General features: G+C 38.8%; 2 protein-coding genes across 3 annotated transcripts in view; one reads left to right on the top strand and one right to left on the bottom strand.

The window, feature by feature from the left end:
- Positions 1-4,183, bottom strand: part of LOC139447427 (aprataxin-like) — a 30,596-nt gene extending 26,413 nt beyond the window's left edge. Inside the window, exons 1-4 of the mRNA XM_071228769.1 lie at positions 4,004-4,183; positions 1,590-1,708; positions 984-1,037; positions 118-221 (exon numbers count right to left, since the gene is read on the bottom strand). Coding sequence (XP_071084870.1) covers positions 118-221; positions 984-1,037; positions 1,590-1,708; positions 4,004-4,168 — 442 coding nt within the window. The 5' untranslated portion in view covers positions 4,169-4,183. The remainder of the gene's footprint in view (positions 1-117; positions 222-983; positions 1,038-1,589; positions 1,709-4,003) is intronic.
- A 6,523-nt stretch (positions 4,184-10,706) lies between these two features.
- The window catches only part of LOC139447548 (RCC1 and BTB domain-containing protein 1-like), a 197,052-nt gene continuing 182,006 nt past the window's right edge, over positions 10,707-25,752 (top strand). For both annotated transcript variants that reach the window (XM_071228951.1, XM_071228952.1), the window contains exons 1-5: positions 10,707-10,736; positions 12,216-12,535; positions 14,592-14,699; positions 16,264-16,430; positions 25,228-25,318. In XM_071228951.1, coding sequence (XP_071085052.1) covers positions 12,298-12,535; positions 14,592-14,699; positions 16,264-16,430; positions 25,228-25,318 — 604 coding nt within the window. In that variant the 5' untranslated portion in view covers positions 10,707-10,736; positions 12,216-12,297. The remainder of the gene's footprint in view (positions 10,737-12,215; positions 12,536-14,591; positions 14,700-16,263; positions 16,431-25,227; positions 25,319-25,752) is intronic.

Here is a 25,752-nt window from a genome sequence, read left to right as displayed (position 1 = left end):
AACAGAGCCTTCACCCAAGGACCATCGCCGGTACACTGTCCCAGTTTTTTTGTCGCAAGGTAAGCAGTGAATGCATTAAGGAGTAATGCAGGATAAGTAAAAAATGTATACTTGTACCTTTGGAATCAATGAAATACTCCGTAGTGAAGGAGTTCCAGTGCTTCTTAGTCTTGAGAAAGGGGCTGTTAAAGTCCTGGCTGATCACATGCATGTGAAGGTGGCTGACAACAGAACACAGATGTATGAAGGCACTCTCTGTGCAGTAGCATGTCCTACTAGTTGGTAAAACAAGCTATAAACACACTTCTCAGCTTCATTTTTCCTAAAACAGAATATTTAACTGGAAAGTTGGAAGACACAACTGGGTTTTTTTCACATGAGAAAGATTAAAAACGAGATTACACCAGCTTGTGATGAATCTGCCTCAGATCTGGAGCCATGATACAAGATCCTACTGGTAATGCTGTAACAGCCCACAGACACTACTTATGAGCAACTTATCAACATACACTTCTTCACCAACACATGCTCCAGTCTTTAATGAAATGCATAGGTCCTGCACAAAAACCCACCTCTGTGGTCTGTTGGTAGAGCATCTGCCTGGAGATTGGAAGATCCGGGGTTCGATTCCTGAACACATCATACCAAAAGAAATTATAAGATGCTACTTGTTGTTACCCTGTCTAGCGCTCAGAAATTAAGGACTGGTTGGCTCGGAGTCAGTATACTGTGTCTGAGTGGGGTACTCATGTTAAACTGTGGCATGGTATCTCAGTGGGCTAGATCTAGTAAATCAGCATTAGTCTGGACTAGTAAAAGCAGATGCTCTGTCCACTAGACCACAGAGTTCGTCTTGGTAGAGGGAAGGCCAGTCCACTATCAGTACTAAGTGAACAAAAGTAAAGCTTAACAGCAGTAAGGGTACTATTCTCTTCCAAGATCAACAAATCTATCTAACATCTGACTACTACTATCTGACATACCTCATGCTGGGGACTGCATGATAGCCAAACCTAAACTGCAGGTTTTTGTCTGCTCTGAAATACAAAGTCCATTTTTAGACAAAACAATGCATGTACATCTATATAATATGTTTTTGTGCTCACAGGCATGAGTGAGTGAGTATGGTTTTACATCGCTTTTAGCAATATTCCTGCAATATCACGGCAGGGGACACCAGAAATGGGCTTCACATATTGTACCCATGTTCGGAATTGAACCAGGTGTGACGATCGACACTTTAACCACTAGGCTACTTGACCACCCTCACAGGCAGGAAGTACAGCATGACGTACAGTAGGATGTGTCTACGGCTGTAGTTACCAGTCCACTTTACTCTTTTTGGTCTAATAAGCTCAACCAAAAATAGATGTTATAGATAAATCATGTTTGAAACACTAGAATCAAGATGGACAGAAATATTAACAATACACGTATAACCAGATGGAGCCAAAGCAATAGTTTATCCTCTGTGCCATGGCTACATGTCCACTTTCAACCTGGTAAGATTGAGAGGTCAGTAAACCAAGGAAATAGTATCAACATGGCTGCCTAAATGATGTCAACAGTAAAGTAGAGCAGCTACTGACTTTTCTGCAATCTCAATTCCTTTCTTGTGGATGTGTTTAAGGAGGGGTATGTGTTCTGACTTAAGCTTCTTTAAGTTGGCAATCTTCTCTTTGGGCAATATGAGGAAGTGATGTAGTGCCTGAAAAAATATACATGAGAAATGGACCAATATGATATAGATAAAACCATTTAAGAAAAACAGAGCATCACGCACTTGGATGGCTCCGGAGACATTGATAGATACTTGAGGTTCAAAATAAAACTATTATAAACCACTCCTATAAAAGTAATATTAAATCTAATGAACATCTAAAACACTTAAAGAACAAGGAGATTGATTGTTCTGAAGTATGGTTTGTAAACATATCTGATAACACCAGAGCAATTACCACGGGAGTGAGCTCATAAGCAGGTCAGGAAGCGCTTTTCTCCCAGGTAATACGTAATACCAGGTAACATGATTGGCTTCAAATGACCAGGGCATTTACATTGTAATCTAGGCTGTTGTAACTAGGCCTTAAAACGCACAAGCTTTCTCTTCAATTTGCCTTTAATGAAGACATGTCCCAATTTCTGAACAGTGCTTGGATTGACAACTTGGCTGTGAGGAGCTCTATTAAGATGTGCTTCGACTTCCTGGCCCTTTAAAGTAAAACTATGGCTGATAAACCTCCAGCTTACTCGCGCTCTGCACGTCTTTTTCGCAAGAGAAGTTTCAGCTCTAATGACCACACCGCGGGTGTAGGATTATCACATGTCCACACTTCAGTCTTGGTTCTAAACAAATGCACTTACTCTAATATAAGGACAGGCGAGCCTAATGAGGTGCATGACACTATAGCTCCACACATGCTTTAATAGCAGCATGTGGAGGATAAATAAGCAAATGGAAATAGTTATTCATGTTTTAGGATATCATCTCTATGAAAGAAAAGCTTATCTAAAGGTGTAGTGTTGTCAAAAATGAAGACATGAATGTACTGTGTAAGATGTGAGAGAGCACAGATGAATATATCTAGATATGTTTTTGAACAGATCAAGGTACCAGGCTGAGTAGTGATTAGCTTCATACAACCGAGGCATACATACTTTGTAACCTAGTCTTTGATAAACACTAGCTTCTAAGTTAATCAAGCTGGCAGTTAGTATTTTGTAACTAATTAGTAAGAAAAACACACAAGCTCTATCTTCAATTTGCCTCCAATAAAAAACATGACTGAAGCCAGTCTACTCTGCGCAGTGCTTCTATTGTCAGCTTTGTTGTTCAGTGCTTTATTGTTTGGGTTTGAGAATAGAAAGTGACATCACACTCGGAAATTATTTCATGCATGATTTAAAAACACACAGAACCGTTGAAGTACTGTCCCATAACATGTGCTGGTTTCTCTTTAGCTTTTACTTATATCTCATGGTTAGAAAGCAACACTTCCATAAGAGAGACATCTCATAATACAATAATATAATATTGTTTCTCCATATACAAAACATAAACTATAATGCCTGATAATTAACAACATCACTAAGGGCCTAATAGGCACATGCAGGACGCTAATGCAAAAGGACATTTATGTCGAGTTGCTTACCAATACAGAATGTTTCCAGGGGATAACAAAACCTACTCACATTTGAACCGATGTGCAGATGTCAAAATGTTTTTCGCAGAAGTATTGATCTGCTTATATTAGGCTACTGCTAGTCATGTTGAAGAAACGAAATGTACGCAGTCCATCCACCGACACGCAAAGTCTATCAGGGATTAATAATATATATGTGTATGTACTGTCATGTTTTTGCAGTCGTAATGGGTAGACGCAAGCTAATACGATCTTGTAGTCAAGAAATAAGTGGGAGTGGGGTGTGGGGGTTATAGCTAAAACGGCACCTGGCGAAAACAGCACCGATTGGGGAAAAGGTCACCTCGCCTCAAGCGAAAACGGCTACTATATTGCCTGGCGAAAACGGCACCCTATTTTTTTTTTACCTTGGTAAAAGAAATGAAATTAAACTTATGTGGTCGCTTGCAAACACCAATAATTGTGAAATGTTAAAACAAGTTTACATTAGAAATTAGCCTCTACTCCAACAATATTCCAACTTAGCCTATACGCAACTCAACTTATTGTGAAAACATAACATGCCTTGAAGTAAAATAAATGAAATTAAACTCACATCGTCTCTTACAAACACCAATTATAGAGAAATGTTAAAACAAATTTACATAAGAAATTAGCCCCCTACTCCAATATACTCGCCGACTCTGATTGGGAGGCGCAAGTAACTTATAGTCCCTGGTGACTCTGGCAACATAAATCGTTCTTATCGTTATTAAAAACAGAGGTGCCGTTTTCGCCAAATGCGGTGCCGTTTTCGCCAGAGAAATCGGTGACGTTTTGCTTAGGTGCCGTTTTAGCCTGCACCCGGGGTGTGGAATCACCTTTGGGTACTTGTCCTTGATAATTACAAGTTTATCATCAGCATCGACTCTGAGTTCTGGGTCGTCCATGGACGATAAAAGACCTAGACTCCAGTGACCAGGTGTTCTTTTGGCACCCGGGGCATCTCCCATTTCTCCTTTCCTCTTCGCACCTGCCGCCATCATTTCGGACCGTCTATTTACACGATATCGTGCAAATGGTGGACCAATGCCGTGCAATATTACGCGACTGGAAAACTCCCTTCTCCGCCGTGAGACGCGAACGCTGATTGGTGTATCAATTTCCTACACAACAAACCTGGTTCCCGGTCTCAGATGCGCTACGCTACATTGTATATTACTCCCCAAAATGTAACTCTACACCATAGTGAGGGTATTATTTCTAAAAAGATATATCAAGGATAATACAAATTCTTTACTTGTTCATAAAATTGTAATTTCTTCTCTAAACATCTGTAAAGATATAAAGGTTTTCTACGATAGATAAACAAGGTGTCACAGTTAGTTAAAAGTTTTGCAGTCGTACAGACATGTTGTGAACATAGAGATCATAAATATTTTGAATAAACATACTTTACCTAATGAGATACTAGTTTTACGAACCAGAATATTTATAGTTTAGTTTTGTTGAACCAATTAAAATCAAAACATAATTTCACCTATTAAAATACTACGAAACTTCTGGTAAAAAAATTGTTTACGAACTTTCTGTAAAAGAGCAAGCAATCTGAAGCAAGCATTTATTTTCCGCGTCGTGATTTACATGCAAAGTATATCACGCGTTGTAGTGGAATATATGTAATGTTATTGCAAAGAACTATGGTGTGTTGTTTGTAGAGCTGTTATTATGCAATCCCCATCCCTTCAGAGAAATGTTCTAAAGGAAATGGGGTTTTATTTACAAATACCAATATATTTTCCTGCATAAAAGCCTACAAAATAAGAAATGAAATGTGTTAATATATTTGTGGTAGCAATGTGTTCGCACAATAGTATTTTGATTAAACTTCACGTTTTTATGTACAGATATTAATCTTTAATGTGTTCCAGGATAATGAAAGTATCATTTACAAAATGAGTTTCGTCCTGTTTCAATGCCTACATAAAGATTCCTATGTAGTAATGCCGAATTAGAATCAAATGTACACCAAGAAATGTGCATTTAACATTCGAAAGATAATATAAATCGTTAATGAATGCTCCATGGATAAGTTCAGGACACTTTTGCTATAACTCCAAGATACACGTCAGAAGAGAATCTGTCTATACAACTTGCGATCTTGGTGAAATCCATCATGAATAATACAATGTAATTTTTGTATGTAAGAATTATTGATTGTTTAAAAACAAATATTTACGAATAATTGTTCATAATTTTAAATGTAAACAAGATATTTTTAAAATATGGCAGTCAATCAGTTCGATATTGTTAAAGCTGTGGCTATTTATACTGAAAAGATCAAGAAGTTAACTCCCTTGGAAAGTGTTTTACGTGCGCTTCAGTTGTGGACCTTAATGATGCAATCGGGTTGTCAAAGCAAGCAGAAACATTTTGTATTGCATACTGTCTGTCTGAAAGTATCATGTCAAATTGCTGTTATGAGGGTGATTCAGTGCGAGTCTGACCTGGACAGATATCGCTAACTTTATTGAGAACTTACATTAGATAAGATTTGTACCCTGGACTGTACAGCTTCAGTTACAAGTGATCCATACTGCGATGCAACAGTGATACGCCAAAGTATACTTATAGTAATGTCATCAAAACTAACTACTGTCACGTGTCAACACAACGGAAAACACTCCATGTATCTGTTGTTACTGTTACTTGAGTCATGTACTATAATTGTATATAAGTTTACCTCTGTCTCTACCTTCTGTCAGCCTTCCTATGTATTCCTACCGAAACCTTCCTGTATCCTTTTCCTATTGCTTTCAGGTGTACACAGTTTTATGATGACTAACTATCCTTGCCATAATTCTTTGTCAAGATCTGCATTGCCGGTTTTGTTAGATATGCATGATATTTTGTTCTCGCAGTTATCTTACTATTGCCAGTGTTCCCGATCACACTACCACACACCTTTGAGAAGTATGTATATATTTATCTTACCCAATGGGTAATGATGTAATTCAACACCGTGTGGTGATCGGGGTTTTCAATTGTATTTTGTGTCAAAAGAGTCTGCGTTGCACACATAAACTCAGCCTAAGTAGTACTTCATTCACTGTATTTTTTCTGAACGAATTTTAAAAATTGTGTGATATACTGCATGTCGAATGCAGAGCGTGCAGCGTGTTTGTATTTCTTTGTTTCATGCAAGCTCAGATCAAAAGCGCTAATGTAACAATTGTATTGTTATTGTTGCTCATGCTAGCCGGGGACGTACATCCAAATCCTGGACCACCGAACCGTGACAACGCTGACCAGTCACTGTCTATATTTCACCTAAATGCTAGAAGTATACGTAACAAACTCTCTTATTTAAGTGAATACCTTTCAGATTACAGCGTCGTTTGTTTTACCGAGACACACCTAGATGACAGTATTAAAAATGAAGTCTTGAGCTGGGAAAACTTTTACGAACCGGTACGAAAAGACAGAAATGTGTTCGGTTGTGGTGTTATGATATATGTAAATAAGCTGTTATCTTTTAAAAGAAGACACGAATTAGAAAACATGCAAGACGAATCGATATGGATTCAAATATGCTTACCTCAAAGCTCAATTTTATTGTGCTCTGTCTACAGACCTGAACATAATTCAGTGAACTTTTGGACTCGCTTAGATGATAGCATTGAAAATGCCCTGGATATTTCGTGCAAGATTACTATTGTTGGTGACATAAATGAAAAGATGTTATTGTCTAGGAGCTTAAACGTAAATGAATTACTAAATAGGAAAAATCTACACAATATCATAACCGAGCCTACCAGAATTACGAACCATACCAGTAGTTTATTGGATCCTAATATTATCAGTGAAGATATAAAAGTCTTCGACAGTGGTGTAATTGATTTTGATAGTAAAATTAGCGACCGTAGGGGAACTTACATTGAAATAGACACTGGTTTGCGAACAAAATTAGCATATAAAACAGAAATTTCATGTTTTAAAAACGGTGACTATGATAAACTCAATTCGCTCATTGAAAATACTTGCTGGAATGAATTATTTAGTCAAAATTCAAATGTTGATGAAGCATGTAATCTGTTCTATAAATACTTGAATAAATATGTTAAAATATGCATTCCAACCAAAGTAGTAACCATTCGTCCAAAGGACAAACCTTGGTATGACTTCAGTTTAAGACGAGAATCCAGGAAAAGAGATAGATTAAAAAAGAAGGCTAGAAAAAGTAAAAAGGAAAAAGACATTCGGGCCTATAAAAATCAGAGGAAGAAAGTAAATAACATGAAATGTCAGGCTAAAGAACATTTTTACTCAAACCTCGATGAATTGCTATCAGAATTGCATGCAGAAAACAAATCCTCTTACTGGAAAGTTTTCGTTATGTTGTGAAGAACTCTGGCTCAGCTAACAACATAGCCGTTCTTAAAAAGTATGATACGGACGAACACCCGACAATTTTTACTGATATCGAAAAGGCAGAGAAACTGAATAAATATTTTCAATCTATATCTGATGTCCACGATACAAGAACAACTATGCCCGACTTCACATTTCGTACAGAGACAGAGATAAACAACATAATCATATCTAAAAAGGAAATTGAAGACATAATACAATGTTTGCCTCCTAATAAAGCCTCCGGACCGGATAAAATTTGTCATAAATTATTAAAGAAAACTGTATATTCTATAAGCGAAGCATTGTGTTTACTGTTCAATATGTCACTACAATCAAGTATATTTCCATCAGTGTGGAAAAAAGCAAACGTTATGCCATTATTTAAGAAAGGTGATCACACTATCGTTTCTAATTATAGACCGATATCACTCATTAGTTGTTTAGGAAAATTGTTTGAGAGAGTAGTGTTCAAACATTTATATAATTATTTTCATGAGAACAAATTGTTGTATAAGTACCAATCTGGGTTTCAGGCTGGTCACTCAACTGTCCATCAACTAATAGAACTTTACCACCAAATTTGTACAGCGTTAGATAACAAAGAAAACTATTGTATTGTATTCTGTGATGTATCAAAAGCCTTTGATCGTGTATGGCACAGTGGGCTTGTGTATAAATTAGAGAGGTGTGGTATAAAAGGCCAATTGTTAAAATGGATTACCAGTTACATAAGTAATCGTAGCCAAAGCGTATTTGTGAATGGGGAAATATCCAAACCAAGATACATGAAGGCTGGCGTGCCACAGGGGTCCGTGCTTGGTCCTTTACTCTTTATTGTTTATGTAAATGACATTGCTGATAAATTAGACTGTATGACAAGACTGTCTGCCGACGATACATCGATTGGCATGTCATCCAATGATAACAGTGTACTGGAACGTTCCTTAAGCACAAATTTAGCAATCTTAAGTGAATGGGCGAAACTTTGGCTCATAACTTACAATCCCGATAAGACAACAACGGAGGTCTAAAACTATATTTCAACGGAAAAGAAATCAGCTCTGTAAACAGTCATAAGCACTTGGGTGTTATACTTGAAGCCAGTGGCAAATGGTCATGTCATATAGATACCATAATTAAAACAACTTCCAAGATGATTTACTCAATGAGAAAACTCAAACATCTACTTCACAGAAATACTATTAACAATATATATAAAATGTTCATAAGACCACACTTTGAATACGTATGTGAGGTTTGGGATGCTTGCACCGAAGGACAAAGTGAGAAATTAGAACAATTACAATTAGAAGCTGCACGCGTTGTAACTGGTCTACCTAATTATGCCCCCCGGCATTCATTATATTACGAAACCGGTTGGGAACCCTTAGTTGAGCGTAGAAAGAAACGTAAACTTTGTCTTTTCTTCAAAATTAATCATAACATGGCCCCTTCCTATCTAACAGATATTCTACCCAAAACCGTTGCTGCAAAAAACTCATACAGTCTCAGAAACTCTGAAAACATCAGTGTTCCTGTCACAAGACTAAGACATTCGTGTGAGTCCTTTTACCCATCGTCTATCCGATTGTGGAACTCTATTCCGTTATCAGATCGAAATTCTACGATTTCTTGTTTTAAAAATTCGCTACAAAAGCACCACCCCACGTCACCTGCGTACTTCGCTTATGGAAAAAGAAAATATAATATCTTACACACAAAACTGAGATACATGTGCAGTCAGTTGAATTATGATTTAAATAGAATTGGTATATAAGATCACCCGAACTGTACATGTTCGAATACATGTGAAAATGCATATCATTATCTCATTGAATGTCCATTGTTTAGTCAACAGCGTGAAATTATGTTAAACAGCCTTAACAATATTGTTCATAACATACCTATTGATGTACACTTACTGTTACACGGCAATGCACATCACGTTGTTACAGAAAATGAAGCTATATATAAGGCAGTACAACATTATATATGTACAACTAAAAGATTTGTGTAAAGAACTGTTCATTCAACAATCTCTCTCTCTCTCTCTCTCTCTCTCTCTCTCTCTCTCTCTCTCTCTCTCTCTCTCTCTCTCTCTCATCTATAGTGTTTTATGTTTTATGCATATATATTGAATTTGAAATTGTGAATATTTTGTAAATACCAGGGAGAGGGCATTCTAAGTTGGAAGAACTTGTCCCCCAATCCCGTTCACTCCTTGTGAATAAATATGTTTAAATCAATTGCTGCATGACTTGCCAATCCATTCAAATATTGGAATCCATTTTTAAAAATTAGTAATTTTCCAAACCCATGCACAAAGATCAAACGCGTATATAGAGGATATAATGAAATTCCCACAAGCGATAACATATGTATATATATGCTTCTGCTGTGTTCGTAATTTACAATGTATTGATAAATAATGAACGTATCGTCGTAGAGAGATATGTTCTTTAATATTTGGTATCATTTAAATCGCTACAAAGTATATCAAATTACAAGGCATTTGAATTAATTGTTTTCATATATATATATTAAAAATATTAATTTGGAAGATGGTAGTTTCAATGTTAGAGTTCGTTTCATAATTGGCAGAAATTTCCGTTCTAAATCTTATAGTTGAACGCATATTCAGTTTGGTTGTTACGCAATGATGGGATCTTTGTTTCATATGTTTACGATCGAAAGGTGGTGAAGATGACCGCACTTCTGTTGCGTAAAACCTTTTTTTTGCGTTGACATTTTTGAGTTTTGAAATCCACACAAATTCAGAGTTTTTGGATCAACAAGCCAAATGTTGATAATAAAAAATTCAATTAAGAACAATATTAAAATTTGTATTTGGAACTTTAAACCAATAATCAGTCATCAGATATATATATATATATGAATACATAAACCGTTCTTATTAGAATTGAATAGGGCAACTCTGATATGTTATTTAGGTATTTATTTCTTAGCATACGTACAAAGTATTTTAGGTTATTGTCATTATGGGATCTCTACAAATTGCGTACTAGTAGATAACTTTAAATAACTATCCCACTTCCCCCCCCCCCCCCCCCATCATTGAGACACAACGCCTCATCAAGTTAGGATAAATTTGATTGGTTGGTGTTATCTTTGCATTCCCAATCAGAGCCTTTGTCCCTTAACGCCTCCGCTGATTTGTTGACAAACACGAAAAATCGTCTGGTAATGGTTTACGTACTTTTGTTTCATCCCCAAAGGATCATGGCATCAGGATACATCAACAACTGATTAGGAGACACAGTTCTATATCACTCATTACCGGATGCTAATCTCTTCAATATATATACCGTTCTTACTGAGATATTTCTTATTAGGTGCTTTTGATATATATCGTTCGGTTTTCGATCATTCTCGGTAGAAAAGATGGCCTAACGTGTTTCTTCAAGTCCCACGCACTTGAACAGGGCTAGACAGGCCCACTAGTTTATTAGTCCAGGACAGGTTGTTTCCTCCCCAATTCTAGTTGTTTTACATAAACCACGAGTCCGATATGAGCTCTGGATTAGCTGGCAATGATCAATTAATGGTGTCGTAGATGTATGTCTACCCCTTAAACTTTGAATTTTACATGGGTTTTAGTTTTCGTTTAGGAAAATCTTAATCAAAACAGTATTTTAGTCAAAGTTGGTAATATTTGGCCATGATAATATATTTTTACGTTTTCTAATCTCTACGTTGAATAAGGAGGGTACATGTAGACAAGATTCAAGAGAATCACATAAATACAACAGTAATAATTAGTTTCTTTGAATACATTGAAAGGATTCCTCATTGAAATTTCTTACCCTTCCATTGGACCTCTTTTGGTTAGTTCTTACTAAAAGTGGACAAGTGGAGAGACCCCATTCCATTATAGTAGCCTATACTGGACTCATTTTCAAAATGTTTGTGTCTCATTTGAAAGTGTAGAGGATTAGAATATGATTGAATCACTGTTCATCCTCAGAGGGAGACCCTATGGATTTTACCTGATCCAACCCATAGAGCTAGTATTGGTTTCTATGTTTGTAAGCTGTGGGGTTGAAATTGAGGTGTTGCAAGTGGCTGGCTTTACAGAATCAAATGTTAAATGACAATTACAATGTCCCCATCACAGCAAATATTGTTTTGAATCTGTACACTGATGACCAAACGTTAAACACCTTATCTCCTTTTAGCATTATAAATTACCCAAGTACACATCAATGTTGCAGTATAATATTCATTTTGACTATATATGTGAACTACATTAAAGAAATAAGAAATAATGTGATAATCTAATTTTTATGATCTCTTGTAAGATTTTATTCATAACAAGTCTCACATTTCTCATGTTTAACAATATGTATACATTTTGATTGATCACATCAAATATTTATTTAAAGTATTCAATAATTCATTCAAATAGACTTTCTATAGTCACCCGCTCTTTGAAGTGAAGGATTGGTAGGCCCTGTTTGTTCCAATCATGTCACAACACATTTTTAAAGTACAAAGTTTGGAATTTAAAGATGAATACACTTAACATATAAATGCATTTCAGCTTATAAATGTAATATTTTCTTATCACAATAGTAAAAAAACAATAATAGGAAAAATAGTCTCCTCAGTGCAATGTACACCCTTTGTATTATGGCTAAAACAATGCTCATCTTTTACCAGGCTGTGATGGCGAACTTCCCCTAGGAATTGTCTGAGGTGGACAGGAGGGGAGGTTTGAGATTCCAGCTGAGAAGTTGTCAACATGGCTGAATCTTCCTCTACCTCAAGACTTAGTTTCATTAGTCGCCACGAAACCAGTGCAATAATTCACATGACTGATCTTAGTCGCTGGTCCATCTTCTGTATTCTGGAACCAGATGTCCTAACTTCTATCAAGAAAGTGTGTGTTTTTGGTAGCTCTGGAAATGAGGCTATTTTCCTGACTGATGATGATGATGTGTATGCCATTGGCTCCAACTGCAGCAGCTGCCTGGGACTAGGTACAAGAGTGAAAGGAGGAGGATTACTCTTTTGTCTCCTTATTAAGTTCTGTGATTTCAAATTTCCAGCTTATTGTTGGTTAACTCACACTTTCACTGACAGTTGACATTTCTATGAATTGTTTAATTTCTTAATCATGCTGATAGGACATTCTTCTTTTGTATTCTTTATCAGTAATATCACTCCATCAAATTGAAACATTCATTATGGACATTTCAGAAAACTATCTGCCAACAAGATCAATGCCTGATCTAAGACTTTGGCTGAGTCGATCCTAACACCTATTAGCAGTTTAAACATAGAAATCTGCTACAGTAAACTATGGTTATAACAAACTCAAAGGGACCAGTAATTTTAATTTGTTGTAACCATAGGTCGTTATTAGCAGATGGACCGGATCAAGAAATATACTGAAAAACAAAAGTTCCTGTGACATTGAATAAGATTTAATGCAAAGTTATGTTTTTTACCAAATCTGAAACAATTTCAGTTTGCAACAGATAAAAGACTCCTGTAAGTGTTCAAATGGTTTTATTTGCCACACTGACTTCAGAAAATGCATGATTTCATAAAAAAACATGAACATGCCAAAATGTCAATTTACAAATCAATAGTATGTGTCCACCTCTGGTTGTGCTGCAAGCAACACATCTTCATCCCATGGAATGGACCAGGCGTTGCACAAAGCCCTGTGGGATATCTGTCCATATCTGCTGGAGCATGTTTCGAAGTTCCTGGAGTGTCTGTGGAACACGTGGTTGACGTCAAAGGCGCCGATCCATCTCATCCCACATGTGCTCGATTGGTGAGAGTTCAGGGGAGTGAGCCAGCCAGGGGATGACATTCACATTGTTTTGTTGAAGAGAATCCTGAACAAGTTGAGCAATATGAGGCCAGGCGTTGTCATGTTGAAAGGTAAAGCCTGGGCCATGACGACGCAAAAACGGTATGATCTCGTCGCGGTAGCGCTGTCCATTGAGATTTCCCCCTACCACTATCAAACGGGTCCCACCCAATACCATCATGTTGCCGCACCTGAACCAATCTTCTTCCATGACACAATGATTGACGTAACGTTCACCTCGACGTCGCTACACTGGAATCTGTGGCTGGGGCGAGAACTAGATTCATCAGTGAATAGAACTTGTCCCCACTGCATGGCCGTCCAGCGTAGATGCTGTCTGCACCACTGTAGATGTGCTTGACGGTGGTTTCCTGTCAAAATGGGATGTCTCGCGGGTCTTCTGGTGACATCCCTGCACATCTGAGGCGACGACATACGGTTTGTGAAGATATTCGTCGAAGGCCAGGGATGCTTCTTGCAGTCACTTTTGCTGGCTGGAATCGATGTCGTAGGTGTGTTGTTCGAATCCAGTTGTCTTGTCGATTATTGGTTACGCGTGGCCTGCCACTCCGAGGATGGTCTCTGACTGCATTTGTCTGTTGCCAACGTTGCCATAAACACCAAATGGTGTTTCTGTGGACATTGAATTGTCTTGCAACATCACGTTGACTCGATGCTGCTTCAAGCATACCAATGGCTCGCAGACGCTCATTTTCAGGCAGGTGTGGCATTTGGTAAAGTTGAATAATTGCGTAATTTTGTTGTTTTTCTGAGTGGTTGTTGTCAGCACGATGCTAAACAATGCATATGGAATCCCATTAAGACACATGTTTTTATACCCATTCTTGGGTAGTGAAATGCATGGGGCTTGCATAAAAGTCAACTTTTGCATGGAATGCATGCTTTTCTGTAGAAGTTGCGTTTTTGTGACTTGATTCCATACATGTACTGCGATATTGAAAACCAAACTTAACTTGTTTGAAAAATACACTAAAATATTGGTCACACAAACTTTTGTTGTTGAGTATAGTTTGTTATATCCGTCAGTTCATTATTATCATGTTCGTTATAAACATAGTTTACTGTGTGTTGATGACATCTCTAATAATGAAGTAAAAGTGTCAGTTCTTATCCCCCAAGCAGACAGAATACATGCAGATTGTGTCCAGTTGTTAAGAACAGTGTACATGGTGTCTGCCTTTGTTCCTCAGGTGACACCCACAGTAGTTTCACTCCCAGGAAGATTGAGGGACTCTGTAAGAAGAAAGTTGTTGACATTGCTTTTGGGAGTGGACCTCATGTTCTGGCAGTCACTGAAAGTAAGTGTACACCAATGTTTGAAAAGACGAGATGTTTTGTGCAGTTTCACAGGAGGCTGTGCCAGTGATCATATATTTCTAGAGAAACGAGGTTCAGGCTACAGACAAACAACACTTTACTTTCTTACAGTGCTTACTCCAACTTTATAATAAAAATGAATCTTCCAAGGAATGATTACCCCATCTCCATCAATGCAATGTCTCTTTTCATGCAAGGGTCAAAATACGATGTCTAGACCAAGACAAGATGATAGAGGTCAGTTTGCCTCGAGTGATGAATGCAGCTATAGATGACTGACCATGAAATGAGGACACTGAACTTGAATGGTTGACCAGCCACTTATCACATGTGTACCTATTCTTTTATAGATGTGTAATTGAGGGTGTTCATAAATAACACGGGGCGTTGTTTATGAAGAGGATTTATTGACGGTCAGAACAGATGCCCTGAAACATATAATTCAGAAATAAATATACACATAAATATATGTATATATGCGTAAATTTACACAGACACAAATATGTAAGGGCACATCACATGCAGTTATATGTTATGTTCATTCACATCGTCACACGACATAGAAATAGCTAGATAGAACTCATGTTTTTAACGAATACATTGAAGGATGTGTTATTTGGATCCCTTTACATGTGTAATGATATGATAAATATAATTATTGATTATATTAATACAAAAGAAAAATACAAGCATACCCTGTAGGTGAAACTGGGGCGCAAATTGAGTTCACCAAACACAAACTGACAGGACTAGGATGCTTGCATCTAAATGCAAATATAAAGACAAATACACTCACTTAGTTAAAACGGGTAATCTTAGAAAACATGAATTATGTGTTACACATAACAAACCAATGAACGCTTTACATTATACATATATAACACAGTTATAAGCCAACACATACATGATAAATACATACTCATTCGCTCACTCATTCTCAAATGAAACATTTAGGAAAGGTGAAGATATACAGTGCTGGAATTCTGTCAGAATGTACTGACCAAGTTAAAACGTTTGAATGGCTGTTAGGACAATCTCAAGAGATGAAAATATGACACAAAGCAAATTTTGTGTGTTGTCAGCTTGGTCAAGGTGTAGTGTGCTGGTTAAATGCTGGGTGTTAGTATTTTAGATAAGGCTGTATAATAGCTTTGTTTAATAGCTGTATTAAACAAAGGACCAACCGAACCTACCTACCCTACCCCACAGCTAGTAGTTAAATAAAAGAAAAATCCACTCAGAGATTAAGTCATTATTCTGCTTCAGCGCTATAGAATACAGCAGCCATACAGGTTTATTTAACTTAATGCAACGCAATAAAAGGTTAAAACATCATTTCATTACAAAACATTATATGTATACAAATATATAAAATACAGAAAACACACATATATACATACAACACTGCCAGAGATGGACGACTACATGTGTGGGAGTAAAGGCTTAAAATGGCTGTTGTATAACAGCTCTGTGCTACAAATGTTGACAGAAAGCATACTGGCATATATGTGGCTAATCTGTTCAGTATTAGTGTATTTGTTGTAGATGGAGACGTCTTCAGTTGGGGACATAATGGCTACTGTCAGCTGGGTAACGGAGGCTCTAATCAAGGGTTCCAACCAGCCATTGTCAACACAAATCTTCAGGGAAAAAAAGTTTTTCATGTGGCATGTGGCAGCCATCATTCCATGGCACTGACACATGAAGGGGAGGTAATCCCAAAACTTGTTCTATCTCCCACTCTGTGTCTTTCCATATATTTCAGAAACCGTGAACCGATACATGTAAGCATGCAGTATCCATGGTAACATGTGTTTTTCTTTTGTGTGTAACACCTTTGACCCTACTGACAGGTTTAGAACTTAACACTAGCCCAATAGCCCGGGGCTGTACAAGTTCGTACAAATGTCCCAATTGTTTTCAACATTACAAGGGCATTTTCCTTTACTTACTTTTGAGTTGAGTTGTCACCCTGCAGGGCCTACTGTGGCCTTGCCTGACTTGCAGTGCCATATGTCAGTCCCACCAATAGCACATAGATCATGCTGACAGTACTAGTCTGTAACATAGACTGTAAATCTTGAAATTAATGGAAGCGTGAATTAAATGCAAAAAATGCGAGTGATCTTTGTTTGCATTAATGAAACTTGGAATTTATGTCTCCAAAATGACTATCAACAATAAAACGGCCTCACTGCACACTTTGGATAGCGGTTACTTACTATTGGAGATTTAATGTGTGCTTTCCGACATTATGCATATTTCGCACTCAGGCCTGCCAGGCCATTTAGTGAGATTGCCAAGGATAGAGGACTGACTGACTGAGGTTGGGGATTTTACGTGCGCTTTCCGACTGCAAGCGTATGTTGCACATGGGCCCGCCGGGCCATTTAATGTATTTGCCAAAAAATATGAAGGAAGGGATTTGTGCAACCCAGGTGGGGGGTTCAGGGGTTGCTTATATAGGAGTTTTTAAATTTGGAGATTTGGAATGAATGCCAAGGTGGGGGGGGAGACTAAGGTGTGAGTGTTGTATGAGTTGTTTGGTTTATTGATTATTTAAAAAAAATAAATTTGGTGGTATTTGGGAGTTATATTCGGTTAATTAGATCTGTGGGGATGGGTGAAGAAGTTTGGTTTTGTTTAGGGTTTTTTTGAGTATTTTTTTGAACTGTCAGTTTGAGTTTTTTTATTTTGTTTGCCATTTTTTTTAGATTTTTTGTTTTGTTATGCTTTTAATTTCTTATTTGGAAATTGGCAGATTTAGACTTATTTCTGTGAGTTTTAGGGAAAGTTTAGTTGCTTGGTCTGCATGTTCATTACCATAACTTCCTACATGTGTGGGTATCCAAACGAATTCTATCTGTTTGTCTGCTTTTTTTGGTTCATTAGAGCTTTTTAGTATTTGATTAATTAATTTGGGGCGTTTTTTCGTGTTTTTTATTAGGGCCTGGAGTTACACTGAGGGAGTCCATGAGGATGAGGATGTTTTGGTGGGTTTTTATTTGTGGGTTGTGAAGGGCTGTGGCCATGCCCATGAGTTCGGCCATAAAGATTGATTGATTATTGGTGAGTCGGTAAGAATTTGTTTGTTTTAGAGGTTGAGAGATGTGAACGCCAAAGCCAGTGTGTTTTGAGGATGGATCAGAGGACCTGGGTTTGGGGATTGGAATGACCAGAGCTTGTTTCCATGTTGTTGGGACCTGACCGTTTAGGAAGATTAGATTGTAAAGTTTTAATAGTGTTTTGAGGAGTTTTTGGGGTAGTTGTTTGATTATTTGATATGAGGTTAGGTCTAGTCCTGGGGCTGTTCCTTTTGTCCAGTTGTTGATTACGTGGAGCATCTCCTCCATTGTGTATGGGTGGTTTATTTCCAGGTTATCGTCTTTTGGTAATTTGGAGAATTTACTTTCTGTTTTTATCTGATCTTGAAATTTTTGAAGTTACTGTTGCTGCTTCCCGCCGAAAAGTGGTTTGCTAGGTTGTCAGCTTTTTGAGAGGGGTTTGCTGATTTATTTATGTTGGGAGTTTTTTTCTGACGATTTATGCCCCTAATGGCGTGTATTTTGTGGCAGACTGTTCTGGCATCTGCATGGTGATTAATTTCCTCGCAAAATGTTTCCCAGTTTTTGGTTTTGGCTACTCTGATTAAGCTTTGTACTTTGTGGTTTAGTTCATGTGCTATTTTTAGTTGTGTGTGGTCATGTTTGGCTTTGTTGAATGCGGTTTTATGTTTTTTCCTAGTTGTTTCTTCTTTCCTAGTTTGCCTGTTTTAAATGTTTTAAATGGGATTGAGTTTTTGGCAGCGGTAATTATGTAATATGTAAGGTTTTTGCAGTAAGTTTCGGGGTTGTTATTTTCTAGGTCAGTTAGGTTTGGTTGGTTACAGATTTCCCTGAATTTCTTCCAGCTGGCTTTGTTGTATTGGAATTTTGGTTCCTGATTTTGGGTTGGTTTTTGAATGTTAATATCTCCTACTTTATGTTTATGGGGAAGTGGTTGCTTCCTAGTGGTTCTTCATGGACTTCCCATTGTATGCTTTGGGCTAGGTCAGATGTGCATATGGTTAAGTCGATAGCCTACATTTTATGATGTATTTTATCGTATCTGGTGGGTTGGTTATCGTTTAGTAGTACCAGGTCGTTTTGTTCTATCCAATCGGAGATTAGTTTTACAGGTTGATCTTTTTTTGTCTGCTACGCCCCAGGTTGGGTGGTGGGGATTGAAGTCCCCTAGGAATATTGTTGATTTTTTGCCTACATGGATGAGAATATCTAAATCTTCAGGTCTCATTTGTTTTACAGCCCAGTGGTATATTATTGATGATATGTTTTTGTTTTTTGTTATTGGTTATTTGTATACCGTTTGCTTCTAGATTAGGAGTGTTTACTTTTAATTCTTCATAGTTGATGTTTTCCCTGATGTATATGATAAAGGAAGGCCGCCACCGGCTGTATCTGGATTAGTTTTGGCTCGATGGAGTCTAACAGAGTTGTAGTTTTAGAGTTGTATGTTGGGAGTAGCTGTAGTTTCCTTAGTGTTTGTGTTTTCTTGTGGTGCTTGCTTGTGAGGAATTTGATGGGTAACGGTAATTTGGAATATTTGTGTGATTTTTTTGGCTGCGTTAAATGAGTTTGATTAGGGAAAATAATTTGGTATCCTTTGTTAGCTCGTTTAATTTTATTGTTGTTGATTTTTTGTTGTTTAAACCAAAGTCCTACTTTATCAGCTGAGAGTGCTTGTGAGAGAATGGAAGTAGAGAGCGAATCTAGTGAGGAGTGACGCAGGGGGATAGTGGGTGTTTTGTGTGTTGAAGGTGTCCAGTTTTCGTTTTAGGATAGCGGAAATACCAACTTGAATATATATACACAAACACTGTTTATTGAGCAGCAGTTGTAACAAGTATATAACAATGTCATTTAAAGAATAGGAGTTACACAATGGGCATCCATCACATGCGGTGAGTTATCACTGCTGGGGTGAAGAGTTCTACCCACTTGTGTCAAACTAGGTCAATCATTGACCACTCCAATCAGTGAACTATACTAGCCACATAAAGAAACTGTGCACGGAGAAAATATAGATATAAGGGCACACCGTCCATATATGAAATATAGGTTTGAACACAGCAATTATTGGAGACATTCAAACGCTCATGCACGTGCCATGCGATATGACGTCATTGATGGGGCCCTATGGACCTGCAATGTGTTACTGCATGTGCATGCTGTGCAGCTGTACACAGCGTGTGCAACTCAAAATTCGCAGTCACTTTGGAAAGCATGATCTGTGGTCATTCAAAAATTCAAAACAAGCATATCACAAGCAAATCATGCCAAGATTGACAGCTGCACAGCGTCATGAAGCCATTGGAATGATCCGAGCGGGAATGAGGCAACAACAGTTGGCAACACATTTCCAATGCCATCGTAACACGATATCGGCATTGGTGAGGCGTTATCAGAACACAAATGACGTTGCCGACCACCCACGTTCAGGACGTCCTCGAGTAACGACGCCAAGACAGGACAGATGGATTCGAGTTACACATCTCCGACACAGGTTCCAAATGGCAGTAACGACGTCCCAAACAATTCCTGGACTACGCTGTATCCATCCCAACACTGTCAGGAATCGTCTACGTCAGTACGGGATTCGACCACGACGCCCTGCCATACGTCCCATCCTGACACACCGTCATCGCGTCAACCGTTTAAGATAGTGTCGAAATCATGTTCGCCAACCTCGAATATGGTGGAGAAATGTTGTCTTTACAGATTAATCGAGGTTCAACATTTCCCACAGTGACGGGCGCCAACGTGTCTACCGGCGTTTGGGAGAACGTTATGCACGCAAATGTATTGTGGAGAGGAATCGTTTTGGAGATGGCTCTGTGATGATTTGGGGTGGGATAACAGCACGGCACCGAACGCCTTTGGTGATTGTTCAGGGCAATCTCACCGGTGTTGGCTACAGAGATCAGTTTCTGAGGCCTGTGGTCATTCCTTTCCTGCAACGTCATGGCCCGGTATTGACATTTCAACAGGACAATGCTCGTCCTCACACGGCGAGGGTCGCAATGGATTTCCTTCACCATAACAATGTCATGTTACTGCCATGGCCTGCAATTTCTCCAGATCTCTCCCCAATAGAGCATTTTTGGGATGAAATGGAGCGCCGTCTGCGTCGTCTTCCACATCCTCCAGATAACATCCGTGACTTTGCACAGGATTTGAGGAGGATATGGCAGGCCATTCCCCAGGCCTTCCATGCCCATTTGGTGGACTCCATGCGTCGCCGATGCACTGCTGTGATTCACGCACAGGGTGGTCATACCCGTTATTGACTTTGTGACTTTGTCGTTTGACCCCCTACTCCATTGTGATCTTCTGACGTCATCGTAACAGATGTTGTTCAGGTCCCGTTGACATTTTCTTGTGGTCCGATCATTCAGCTGCTACAGCGTCTGCATCATTTTGTTCTTGCTGTGTTGTATTCCAATCCAGAATATATTTTCTCCGTTCTCAGTTTCTTTATGTGGCTTGTATATTTTTGGATCAATTATTTTATTGCCTTTAAACTTCCTTTATGCCAGTCAAGAGAGTAAACATATAAATTGTGTGTTGTTTTTAGGAAAACACTGTTGATTGTTTTTGCGGAAGTGCTTACTCAGCACTATTAAGCGGTGATATTTGTGTTTGAATGGATTAAGGATAGGTTGGATTAAGGTAAGGATATGTATGATTCCACTGGGGATGGGGTGGGGGGAGTCGCTTTGATTTTGAGTCATATTTTTGGCTAGGGGTCAGCAAACATATTAATTTGGAGACACATTAATTTCCAGATTCGCAGTATTTTAGTTTGCTGCTAGCCTCAGGGCACAGATTAGGAGTCGCAGTGAACATGAAAAGCTGTGATACTTACATTGCTATCATATGAAAACAAATCGGATCCTGACTCATATTAATTGCTTATCTCATGTCATTCAGAAATGGTAGTGGAAACTCCTTTGCTGTCTTCCAAAGAACAGAGATCTCACCCAATCGCACCCCCCAGCCACACCGGAAGCATGTGACGAGGCTGGTACACGTCACTGTCTCATTTTCGCACCAGCCGGGTGGTTGGGCTACAATTCTGTGCCATCCAAGCCATACTTAATAATTATTATTATTATTTTTTATTCAAACACTTTGCTTGGATAACCTTCTTCAAACCTTTTTTTTTCTACTTTGGCTTAAACCTTTTCACTAATTTGGGTTAAGAGTTTGCCTTTTTTTGTATGATGAGATTTTGTGACATTTGCCGCTTGTGTGTTTCAGATTGTGATCCACACCCTATCTGTTCAACATGCGTCCCTCAACTATGCACTAGAGAGACTCATAGTAGTTTCTATGCATCCCTGGGGGAAGAAGACTTTGCAGCCTACTTGTATGTAGGACAGAGGAAGAAGCTGGACTGTAAAAGACGTGATTCTGCTTGGTCATGTTTCTCATTAGAAGCGCTTCTGTTATCACACCTAAAAATAAGAAAAATAAAGTAACAATTTCTTCTTCAGACGAGAGACCCTTTTCAGTTGTAACTGAGATTGCTGCTGAGAACTCTTCGTTGCAGACGTCAGAGAAGGCCTTTGCCAGCCTTAGAAACTGGCACTAGTCCTATAGTCCTTGCCAAACTGCCCAATAGTACAATTGCACAGATGCAAGCCTTCGTGCAGCCCCATACCTTCACTCAACCCCTGCTGTTCATGCAAAACACAGTGTTCACGCAGGCCTCAGTGTTTACACAGGCGTAGATGTTTGCGCAGCCTGCTACATTCATGCAACCTGCCTTTTATCAGCAAGGTACTCAGCAAGTGATCCGTGCTATGCAGCAACAACACATTCAACAAGCCACCTATCACGTCGACTTCATCTACTCCTGTTTCTGACAAGAGTAATACCTACAGAGTTGAAGACAAGGAGCTCTCATAACTGGACACCTGGAGCTTTGATGGGATTGAACATGTTTTGTTCCCTTTTAATGAAGCGATGCTCTTTCAACTCAAGAACCCACAATCCTACAGCGAGCATATGCTATTGTCAGCTGTGGTCAACCAGCAGAAGTTTCAGGAATCCATTTCTGACTATCTTCAACAGTCGGATCTGTGGCATCAATATAGAATTTGTACAGCATTCCAAGGACCAGATGCTAATTAAATCTGTCCAAACTATGAACTCTATGTTCAAACAGTACATTCAAAAGACCACCTTAGAGAGCTGGTTCTCCGGAATACGGAAGGCTGAGGACAAGAAGTTCTCTGGCTACAGAGGAGGTAAGTTAGCATCTTTTTGTAAGCCATATGATAAATCATGAGATCTGTCCGAGGTGGACCTGAATCCAGAGGAGGCTGTCCCTACCCATGAAGAGGTGCTTTTGGGCAATTGGATACTCCCACCCCCTTCCAATCATACCAGTACAACAATCAAACATAGGTGGTTCTATTCTCTGATTTTCCTGGTACCCAAGAAAAACTCAACCGAAAAATTTCCGACTGATCTACAACAATTGCGACAGATGATAAGATAAGTCAACTACCTGTCGAGACGCATATCTACACATCCTAGTCCATCTGGACTCCAGGAAGTACCTCCGTTTTCACTTCAAGCACCATCACTATCAATGGGCACTCCTGCCATTTGGCATTTCCACGGCCCCGTGGCTGTTTACACGGACAACCAAACCAATAGTGACCTTCCTTCACAACAGAGGACTTTGTTGTGTCTTTTATCTGGATGACAGCATTCAGGCATATCAACAGACCAATCCTCTCAGGCGGACTTCACACTGAAATTGTTAACAAGGATGGCTCATCAGTTATCAGATATCCGATCTTGAACCAACTCAGGATCTCAAGTTTCTTGGGATCCACTTCCTAACACAACAGAATTTTATTTAAGTCCTGGAAGATCGTTACTGGTCACCGACCAATATCACAATTTTTTTAATATCATTTCTGAAATATTCCATGTACAAAGTTAACCGTGCAAATAACTTTGATTTATGTGAAGCTATGAACAAATGCACATATTTCTGTATGTGGAAATTAAATCAGTAGATTTTTTTAACTTATCCTGTATTACTGCATTTACTGCTTGTTCTTTACAGAAAGAAAGAGCTGTGTGAGGTCTTGCTGGAGAATAAGCTTAAATAATGAAAATGGAAAATGAGCTTAAATAAGTTTTAGAATTGTATTTTGGGGAATAAATGACAGACAGATAGTAAAACTTTGACAGAACTGAATGTGCATCATCATGTTGTTGTATTTTCGTTTGTGCATGAATTAGTCACGTGACACCGCCCGCATGTCTCTTCTAAAGTTGTATTTGAGCAAGGTGATTTTATTGTCTGTTTTTTAAGATTACCTCACAATAAACACTTGTGTTCATCATTTTTTTATAAATATTTCTCTCTTCTAACGAGCAAAAGTAATACGAGATTGGATCACCTGTGCGCTATAACAGGGAGTTGACGATAATTGGTCCTTGGCGATAACTGGTCACTAGCCGGTACATAAACATCCAAAACATGTTTGCCAGCAGCGATGCATAAACAAATCAATCAATCAATGGCAAGTTCTGCTAGGTCTTCTCACATCATCCCAAGCGGTCACGACAAGGGGTAGGCTATGACTTCGTCCTATCCAGAGGATCCTAACTGTGTCAAGATTATAACCTTTTCGGAACACAAGAACCCTTCTAAGTAAGCTTGAATATAATTTTATGCACACTGACAAAATCCATGAAATCTCTTGATTTACTCTCAAGTACGGAGGTGGTGCCCCACTGCAGACTGATATCCAAGAAGATTAAAAAGAAACCATGTTCTTTTTCTTATTGAACGGATCATAATCTGAATCAAGTATAAGATGGATCCCACCACCAACCAAGGGATTCAGGCAATTAGTATGAGTCAGGAAAAGGTAAAATATGTATTTTTTTACCCTTATACTGATCATGACTCATACACTAAAGCGCCCTCCCAGCCATCCTCGCTTCCAGTATACATGTTTTGGCTGTTAAGGGCAAGCCAAATGAGAGAGTGATGAGTGTACTGGCTTGGTCAGGTGCTTCCTGTGTGGCTGAGGGGCGTGTTCTGGTGAGATTTTTATCTCTGCTCTTGGGAACACAGCACAGGTGTTTCCACTACCTTTTCGGAAAGAGATGAAATAAGCAATAAGTGTGAGTCGGGGTAAGTATAAATGATATTTTCACCCTAAAAATACATTTTTTAACAGAATATTAATTTGCTCCTATCAATGTGGAATTTGATATTAAGGATGAAAATTATGGCATCCTTGGCATAAATGATTTTTTATTGACTGGTCGTCAAGACAATCAACTGTCAACATGCTATCCCCATTTTCTACACTATGAAAGGTGTTGATAGAAAGTGATTATCCATTATCCTTGGGCTTATGTATCAGTTCAACACAACAGCTAACCACTCCAACATATGTGTTTCCTCTGCTAGATCTATGCATGGGGCCAGAACAACTGTGGACAGGTGGGAACAGGGACCACAACCAACCAGCCCACCCCACGCAAGATCACAGCTGTCATAGGTACTCACTCACACCACACTGCCACTTGTCTCCACTACACCCACATGCAAGACCATAGCCTCCATAGGTACTCACTCACACCACACTGCCAATGTCTCCACTACACCCACATGCAAGACCATAGCCTCCATAGGTACTCACTCACACCACACTGCCACTTGTCTCCACTACACACACATGCAAGACCATAGCCTCGATAGGTACTCACTCACACCACACTGCCACTTGTCTCCACTACACCCACATACAAGACCATAGCCTCCATAGGTACTCACTCACACCACACTGCCACTTGTCTCCACTACACCCAGATGCAAGACCATAGCCTCCATAGGTACTCACTCACACCACACTGCCACTTGTCTCCACTACACCCACATGCAAGACCATAGCCTCCATAGGTACTCACTCACACCACACTGCCACTTGTCTCC

This window comes from Haliotis cracherodii, unplaced genomic scaffold, assembly GCF_022045235.1.
Source record: "Haliotis cracherodii isolate W230 unplaced genomic scaffold, xgHalCrac1.p SCAF_7, whole genome shotgun sequence".
Taxonomy (NCBI): Eukaryota; Metazoa; Mollusca; class Gastropoda; order Lepetellida; family Haliotidae; genus Haliotis; species Haliotis cracherodii.
The sequence above is the reverse complement of the archived record's forward strand: the minus strand, read 5'-3'. Positions and strand labels throughout refer to the sequence as shown.